The 9,567-nt window shown below is 41.1% G+C and overlaps 1 protein-coding gene across 1 annotated transcript in view; it reads left to right on the top strand.

Annotated features, from left to right (window-relative positions):
* Positions 1-1,732: 1,732 nt before the first annotated feature.
* Positions 1,733-9,567, top strand: part of LOC104953792 (protocadherin Fat 3-like) — a gene marked incomplete at its 5' end in the record, with an annotated part of 10,400 nt that continues 2,565 nt past the window's right edge. Inside the window, one exon of the mRNA XM_010780798.1 lies at positions 1,733-1,794. Coding sequence (XP_010779100.1) covers positions 1,733-1,794 — 62 coding nt within the window. The remainder of the gene's footprint in view (positions 1,795-9,567) is intronic.

Here is a 9,567-nt window from a genome sequence, read left to right as displayed (position 1 = left end):
CGTGTTCAGGGCATCCCGAGCTGAATAAGGGCGTCAAATGACGGCAAGACGCCCCCCTGGCAGAAACGCTGAGCGAGATATAAATATACTGTTGGTACTTGCCAATGTCTCTAGGTATTTACATGTAGCCCTGTAAATACGATGTCCTTTTGTGTTACCTGTTGTTTTATGTTCATGTTGTAACCTACTTGCTGCCATGTTGGAAAGGTCTCCCTTGAAAAAGAGATTGATTATCTCAATGGGACCATCTGGTTAAATAAAGGTTTAAAAAAAAAAAATTATTTTAAAAAAATCGCGGTATATTTTGTCAGTCTCACGACGGTATTGAGTCATTTATTTACCGCGATATTCGATATATCGTTACATCCCTAGTAGCTATACTTGAAACTCTTTCAGAATGCCTGATCTCCTGATATTTAACTCAGACAGGCTGGGCAGGAAACTAATTGTGGCCATTTGGCATGATCTCCTTCTATGACTCATTACCCAAAACTAAAGACCATAAGCAAGGTTTGGAATTTAGATTGGCCATAACAGCAATACAGGTGATGCAGCAACAATTCACCTGTCACATTCCATCTCACCTTCAACCCCAAAAGCCACTTAAACCTTTTTAAAAAGAACTGTGACTCACTCCCGACTCAAATTCTGAAATCAGCTGTTTTCATGAATCATACTATGGTGACAGACGTACTGTCATAGTACTGTATGTGTGTGTAAAGGTGTTTATGAGTGTTGATTATCCAACCATTCCTAAAGTGCTGCGAGGCTCTGTAGAAAATTGTGAAAATGAAGTGCCCCCAGGAGGACATTGGTTAGCGACTGCATTAAGCCATAAAAGTGCAAATAGAAACACATTAAACAATTCAAAATAAAGCTGGGCCATGTCCACTAACAGCAACTAAGGGACATCTGTGTATTACTTCTTTCACGACACAGAGCACTTTTCTATGCCATTATGTTACCGGTGATAGAAAAAAGGATGTGTTAAACAGATCGCAGGTGTATCCGTGTTGTACAGTACAGGTGTCTGGATAGGCCAAAATGGGCCACCTTTTAAATGAAGACATCTCTTTGTGTCTCGGCCAGTCCAAACCTCGACTTGGTTCCAAAGTGTTCATCGAGCATGCACATTTAATGGACTCTTTCATGTGAGTTTTTCCGGTAGCAGTGCTACAGGCATGGACTAAATATAAAACCCAAGATTGAGCGACACAAGCACATCCATTCATCATTTTGCCGTGGAATAGCCCCAACTTTTAAGTGCGAGGGCAAACGCATCTAAGACCTGATGCAGAATTGAAACTGATATCTATATTCTCTACTTAAGTAACATGTAATGGTATTTCCCTTCTCCTGAATGGTTTCTTCCAACAGAATAATCTCTCCCTTCATCTAACTTCTCTCCCTTTTTTAAAACCCTCTTTTTAGTTTCAACAGCGAGGTAGACCTGTCACCTCCTAACAGCCAGTCAGGGCCAAAACCACACGATGTTGTGATCTTCGGAATACTAAATATTCCCTTTGAATAATATCTCAAAATTGCATTGGTATCTCCTTCTGTTTCTTGCTCTCCCTTCTCTCATTACATATAATTAGAAGGAACCATGGTGTCCGACACCCACAAATAATTACCATGTCACTTTGCTCATTTGGCTTACTGGCACCTCAGTGTGTGTGTGTGTGAGTGTGTGTTTTTTTTTAACTGTTTCCTCTTCTGTTTTCTGTCTCAGGTCTGATAACCACAACTTCAAGGAAACTGGACCGTGAACAACAAACAGAACATGTTTTAGAGGTGAGCAAATTGTGACGTGATGTGAGTCTGTGCACGCACTACATTCAACAACATCCAGTAGATATCTTATTGATACTGGGATACTGGATATTCAATAGAACACTTTTTTTGGTACTGACCATAGGTGTAGTGCTGCCGGAGGGCACAGGAAGATCACTCCGAGAAAAAAAATGTTGCTGTAAAAAAAAAGGGGGCGTACTAATTTTTTACATGCTAAAGTTCACTGTCCACGCGCCTATTGTTAGCATCGCAACCAGGGCAGCACGGCTGTGCCCAGAGTAAAACAATTATTAAACCTTTTCAGCCGGAAAAAGGCTATTAAGATAAGATTAGATAGGACTTTATTCATCCTGAAGGAAATTGTTGTGCCAGAGTTACAAAAATACAATAAACAAAGCAGCATAATAATAAAACTGTACACTAACAGTGCAGAGCAATTAAATAACTACAAGAAACATACACGGTCACATAATTAATGTAAAATACTGTGCAGTGGCGAGCAGTATTTAGTAATGCAAAAAAAGCAGTGGCAGATACGTAATGTATATACGTATTATGCCTCCAATTAACGGAATATGAAGCAATAATCAAGCATCTGATGTGTTTCCGAGTGGTTATAATGAAGCAGCTTGATGTCATTTTAAGCAGATCTCAGAGGCTGCAGGTTTATCATTCTTTCTCCCTCACATGCTGCAGGGATTTCATGACGTGGCGCTTGTTATTCTGTAAAGCAGCTGTGGGCAGCCAGTCCTCTAAGAAAGCAAATACATTCGGTCAGTGATCAATGCAAACTGGTTTACTGATTGTCCTGCTGTGTCCATTCTGGTTACATTAGTTTCCAAACCAGCCGCAACCGTGCATGCAGGCAAGCGTCACAGAAACAAATAGCCCTACGTCCCTGGTACTGACTACAATATATCCTATATGATGTCACGTATTGAAAGTTGGCATCAAATTGCGGTCTGACCTGCAGTCATCTTGACCTATTCTTTGATTCGGCAGTTACAGATTTTACCAAATTTGTGCTCTCATAAGGATGCTTATGTTCAGACACGATTCAACATCTGATATTTTGTACATGTAAGTTCATTTATGCATGCATGACCTTTAACATTTCCCAAGAGTCTTAAAGGTCCCATGTCATGCTTTTCTGGTTATTACCCGTCCCTTTGTGTGTTATGTAGCTTTTTCTGCATGTAAACGGTCTGCAGAGTCACAAACCCTCAAAGTACACCCTGTAGCGAGTAGAACTCTAACACAGAAAAGACCTGTCTATGCTGCCCCAGAACGCCTCGTTGGACATTTCTCTTTGTCCATTGTTTTCTTCCTGGGTACAGTGACGTGCCCATACCCAAATGGACCAATCCGTGGACTTCCTCACACACACACACACTCAATCTTTTCTCAGCTGCAGCGCCGCCGATTTCTCCTCCCTGAGATGGTGGGATGCGACGAGGCTGTGAGTCTGTGCTGTCTGAGAAACCAATGTGAATTGGAAAATTGCACAATATAAATCTATTCTAGTAGACCTCAACAATGGAATTATGATCAGTAGAAATGGCCATGACATGGGACCTTTAAAGTCACAAGGAGTCAGAGCTAACAACAAACAGCCCCCACCTCAGTGAGGTTTGCATTAGCTCGGAAATAGAGTCGGTGTGAAACGGTGTGCGTGCAGTGGTCTCTGTTAGAAAAATAATGGGAACCTGTCTCCACTCTGCTCTAGCGTGATTAGAGATAAATTGCGACACTGGCTTTCACATGACTCATAGAATCCAGTGTGGGTGTAGACTGTGTGCTTGTGTTTTGCATGCTGTTTGTGTATCTGTGTTTGTTGGCTGTGAGCAAACTGGGGACAAGCAACAAAAAAATGGTACATTGCGCTTTCGTTTTTGCCTGGTTCGTGTTCACATTGACGAACAAAAAGGATTTAAAGGGGACCTATCATGCAAAATGCACCTTTGTACGTCTTTTATACATGAATATGTGTCCCCGGTGTTCCAGGGAACTCACCAAGTGTCAGAAAACACAACCCTCTCTATTTTCCTCCTTAGCCAAATCTCTAAAAAAGGGGCTGCAACGGATCTGGAAAAAAAACGGATCCAGATTTCAACACTTTTCTACGTCACAAAGAGGTGCTCCGCTTATTGATCAACTCTCCAACTATCAGGGGAATGAGCCACGGCCACGTGCATTGCCAAACCTCTCATTCGCATACTGTAGGACGGATTTCCGTCCATTTGGCTATTCAAATGTTAACGAAACGGACAGACTTCCGTGCACATCAGCGGCTGTCGGATTAAAACAGTTTAATGCACTTTTAACACTCACGTACCCAGGATTCCTGCTCCTTTCCTGGGTTAAAAAGTGAGGTGACGCAGCCTGTCCTCTGGGTGCGCTCTGTGGGGGGGGGGTACGCAGCCTGCTCCTCTCTGCCTGCCTGCCTGCGGATCGCTCTGCCTCTATCCACCACAAATTTTCCCCGCCTTTCAGAGACTTATGCTGGGTCAAACTCTAAGTTACAAACGTACACATTGCATTCTTGCTAATTAGCCAAAATATGATCGCGAATAAGTAGCAAGCATCGTAAACAAACAGAGCAAAATAAATAGGGACAACAGCTTGTCAACCATACTGCCAACCTTTAGACCTCAGAAAATCGGAGCATTTTCCAAAATGCAATATGGGGGGGGTGTTTAGTGGATCGCCGGAGCTGTTAGATTAACATTAAACATGCTTATTGTAGTTGTAAGTGCACTGCCTTGCGGAGGGCCCTGTAACAGTCCGTCCTTGATGGCGGCATATGTGTGGGCTGGACCTGTTACATTTCTACAGGAAAGGACGTGAGCAGAGAGTAGAGTAGTTCGGTCGATTCTTGTTCTGTTTTCTGTGAATATCTGCCTCACCCTCTCAGACTTGGGTTGCACGCTATTAACAGAGACGTGTTTACCATGGAAACCAAACAATGGTGTAGCCTGTATTAAAGGTCCGAGTGGAAACAGTTGTGTGTAAATCTGATTTGTCAGAAATCGGAGAAAATGCGGAGAGAAATATGACCCCGGGAGGAAACCGCGGAGAGGGCAATGAAATCGGGAATCTCCCGTGATAAATCGGCGAGGTGTTGACAAGTATGTTGTCGAATGAACCATCAGAAACGTCCTGGCTGCAACCGAGATGTTTTGCACCTCCCACCAAAACCTCCGCTGCTTTATAGGGTCAGTTTCTGAGATCAAAATTTGATAATATGCTTGAACACATGCATTTGCTCTGGAGATGACATGTTATTCCCACTCGTAATCACAGCAACATGGTACGTGACTTCTCGCCGGCTCATGGCCCCCCCTCTTCTGCAGGGGCGTGTCAGCTGTGCTCAGGAAATTTCAAAGACCAGGGCTTGGAATAGAGCGAAAATGAGCGCGAAAACGAGCATGGCTAAAAAATGATCTGTATTGGTATTTTGAAAAATAAAATGTATAATGATACCTTATATAGGTATGCGTCATACCACTAATACATTTAATACTAAAGCATGATAGTCTCCTTTAATGCGGGGCAAAAACCTGAGATTATTTTACAAGCTAAACCTGACAGCTGTCGGTTTTGGAAGACTAAGCACTTATCGTCATAGCGTATTTTTCTGGCAGAAAGAAAGCTCAACATTCATAGGCAGCCAACATCCAGGGGATCTGGCATGGGCTTACCTATTTGGGCTACTTGAAATGAGTTTGACGTAATTTTATTCTCCATGAACACTACGGAAAAGTGTCTGACTGTTGCTGTGAGTTATAGTGGAAATCTTATGATCGGGAAGGTCAGGGGTTCGATTCCCATTCCCTGAAGTTCAATATGTCGATGTATCCTTGGCAAGCAAGCAAGGCTTTACTATCAGTTGCTCCCGATGGAATGGTAGTGTGTTGAACATTAAGCCTCCCTGAGCAGGTGACACCCTGTTGTATGGCAGCCTCTTGCCTCTGTATGAAAAGTGTGTGAATGCAGAATGCCTGACTTGTAAATGTATAAGCGCTCTTGAGAGGTCGTTAAGACTGAAAGCCACCTATATAAATGCAGCTCCATTTACAAATTGCTCTCACACTTTTGTATGAAGGCAGCTCTGTCCACAGCTCGAGTCTGACAGACCGGTCGATGATTCTTTACGGAGATAAAAGTTCAACACTCTATCGGCGCAGCAAAAATCCACCGCTGACCGCGCGCCAATTATGAAGTAGATATGTGCAAAATTGTGGGAGCTTGTAAAACCTGATGTGAGCACTTGCAGGAAAAAAAATCTCGCAGCTTGTGCTGCCCATACATTTAAAATCTTCTAGTAAAATTACACGCTCATCTGTGAACCAAATTTGAAGTCACAGAAGAAAAAAATTGAACATAGTGATGAAATGTTCACTTGCAAATTATTATTTATTTTTTTTCATATTTTCCATTGCCAACTGCAACTTGGTTTTGTTACAACCTCTCAAGATTACAACTCACGATCTGCCTTGTGGCAGTATACATCGACAAATCTGCGGCCTTGACTTTAGCCTCACGACTTCTTGCGAATTTAATATGTCGCTAAAAGCAGTGGTTCCTCAAAAGCTGGAGGGCGCAGGAGGCATGCCAGGGGGGCCGCGAGAGACCAGAGGAAAAATGGTTTATAAAAAAAAAAGAAATCATAAAATTGAAAAATTATTATTGGAAAATAATATGATGCAGTACTATTAATATGGGCTCGAACGAGCTCTTAATACACAAAACTGCACACAGAGCGATCCAACACTTGTATTTCATGATCCACAAAAGGATTCACATTGTATTTCCGGATCCACACTTGTGTTTTTCAATGCAAACACGAAATGTGCTTCCGTTTCATGATACATGTAAATAAAGATCCAAACACAGCGAAAAATTTTACATATGTATTTTTGATCCACACATATTGTCCGTTATTTAAATCCTCTGATATCGCTATATCATTTCTAAAATCTCTGTTCTCCCTGTTGTGTGTTGATATCTCTATCTTCTTTGTTTGTCCAATTCCCTGATTCTATCTGTATATTTCTCTTCATTCATTATCCAATCAATTGTCCCTCCAGTCTAGCCAATTCACCATGATGCTGCTTGCTCCTCTACGTATTGGGGTGGGTTTTTTATTTTTATATATCTCCTATTTTGCGCTGTCGCGGTTCAGCTTCCGCTTAACAGTATATGTGTGTTCTCTCTCTGAGTGATCTATGCTATGTGAGCTGCCGGTTGTTCCGTCAGACTCAGGCAGCTGGATCTTGATTGCTCTTCTTCTTGGTTTTGTATCCCTTTCTTATTCCTTTATCTATGTTCCTTTTTATGTAGCATCTTTCGATCAAACTTTTATGTCGATAATGTCTTCTCCCCGTTACTGTTCTATTGGTTCTTCTCTTCTGAATCTAGGCCTAAGCCTAACCTGTAGCTGCTCCTTCCACACTCACAACAACTCATGCAGACATAATATATTCATATATTTATTTTAATCGTTTTTCTCTCCGTTAACACAAGCTCTTTATCTATAATGCGTTCGAATTTTTGTCTCTCTTTGTCCTTTTTTATATTATATATTAATTCATGTGGTCGCATTCCTGTCATATATATCTCTTCTATGTTGGTTTTTTCGTTAGCGCCTTCAGGCTCTAGTCTCCTTCCTATGTATCTTTGTGTCTTATTTTCTGTCTTTCTTTCTATATTGCTTATGAAGCGCTACGTCATGAACGCAAGAAACTACCCTCGTGGGGGCGCGCTCATTTGTTATAATTGAGGGTGCACATCTGATTGGCCCTATAGATAGAAAATTTAAGTACGAATCGGCTCACCTCAGGGGAGTCTCAAAAAACCCACACAGAATGCACAGCAGATCTTGCACAGAAAGCGGTTTGGATGTTTGCAGGTTCGAGTTTTCAAACGGAAAACAAATATGTGTGGGATCAAAAATACACATTAAAAACTTTTTTTCTGTATTTGGATTTTTATTACATGTATATGAAACGGATCACATTTGTGTGTGCATTAAAACACAAGGTGAATCCTTTTGTGGATCATGAAATACAAGGTGGAATCTTCTGTGTGCATGGGTGTATTACTGTTCTGAGCCCATAGCTATTTACGGCTCTGTGTGTGTGGTGGAACGAGCCATTTTGTGTGCGCGAGATAGAGAGAGCGCACCGGTACCGGACGATCGTTGTTGTTAGCTTCTGTGCTAGCGAGCTACCTAATCGGATATAAGTGAGCTTTTTTCAACATACAAGTGTTGTTTGTATATTTCTATAAATTGTAAACAAATATTCCGAGGTCACACGTTTATATGATCGATTATAGTTATAATAGATAACAACGTAGAGATAGTGAAAAAACAGTTATGGATAATAGCTATATGACAGTAAACATAAATAACGGTTTGAAAAGTGTGATACTTGTGGAATATCCATTAATAAATAAGGTAAATCTGGTTAACAGTTTCTGTTTCAAGCGTTGTGTTGATTTATTATTTTCCATATGTATTCTCCTTATTTTGCATTTCTATATATATATTGTTCCCAGATTATGTCTTTATTTTTCTTTTATATATTAAAAATAAATCTTCCCGGCGAGCTATTTCTCTCTCTTCTCGGACCCCCCTTTTATATTTGTATAAGGTTCCACACACCACTTTTTTTTATTACATATATATGCTATCTGTCTCTCTTCTGCGTTACACCTATATGCCGTGAGCTTTTTATATCTGTATCTCTTTACTTTCTATCTATTTGGCGTTTGGAGGTATGTTGCAATAGAAATTCCACGTAGCGACGCGGTACATTAATGGAAACCCTAAATGTTTGAGGCACGCCTCTCCTGAACGTCAAGTACCCCCACAGGGTTAGGGCCTGACAGAAAAAGTTTGAGAAGCCACTGCGGGCTCTAATTATGTATTTCTCCTTTGTTATGATGTGCTGCTTGATGTTTGTTTAGGTGGGTGAGCGATAGGGGTGGAGCTATCAGATACGACGAGTGCTGCCTTAATTGCTGTGTGTCATTCACATCATGTGATGGAAGTGCCGCTTCGCTGTGAGCGCGGGGGATCATTTGCGTGCGGCTCATTGCGCAAGTGTAAGAGCGGTGCTCTTCGTACCTGCCCTAAACGGCCTTCTAGTTTTACCTTTTATAATTAAATCATATATTTTGTGGCTCTTGTTTTTGGACTCTATGTGATGTTACATTGTAACATATATGCGCACTTAAGATGATTCGAATACATCCTTTGCTAGCTGAGAGTATTAAAAGTAGAAAATACAGTGTGTTATGATAAAATGATTTTGATGGCCAATTGCTGGTTCAGTGCATTTAGCAGACCGTGTAACTCTCTGATACCCGCACCCAGATGAATGCATGACTTGCTTGTGGAAGCCGGCACGCTACACAAATTGCAGAGTAGCAACAACGTCCTATAGTAAAACTTAAGCATAGTAAATTTAAAAAAGGGCTACTGTATCGACATTGTAAAATTATATTTAAAGAGAAAGGCCTGAAGCAAAACAGCGGAGGCTCATTCAGTAACGTATGTAACTATAGAAAAAAAGACCAGCAGAACAGCTTGACATCAAATCTTTCTGAGCCTCAAGGATAATCATACATAAATGAACATAGTGAAGAATAAATATATTGCAATGCTCAAATCAGCAGCGAGTCCACCGTCGGTCTAATCAGTGAAAAAAAGCATAATAAAAAATAGAGATGGTATGTGCAGATCCTGAAAAAGCATGCAGCATGGTC

The sequence above is a fragment of the Notothenia coriiceps genome, unplaced genomic scaffold, assembly GCF_000735185.1.
Source record: "Notothenia coriiceps isolate Sejong01 unplaced genomic scaffold, NC01 NC01_scaffold00022159, whole genome shotgun sequence".
In the NCBI taxonomy this organism is placed as follows: domain Eukaryota; kingdom Metazoa; phylum Chordata; class Actinopteri; order Perciformes; family Nototheniidae; genus Notothenia; species Notothenia coriiceps.
The sequence above is the reverse complement of the archived record's forward strand: the minus strand, read 5'-3'. Positions and strand labels throughout refer to the sequence as shown.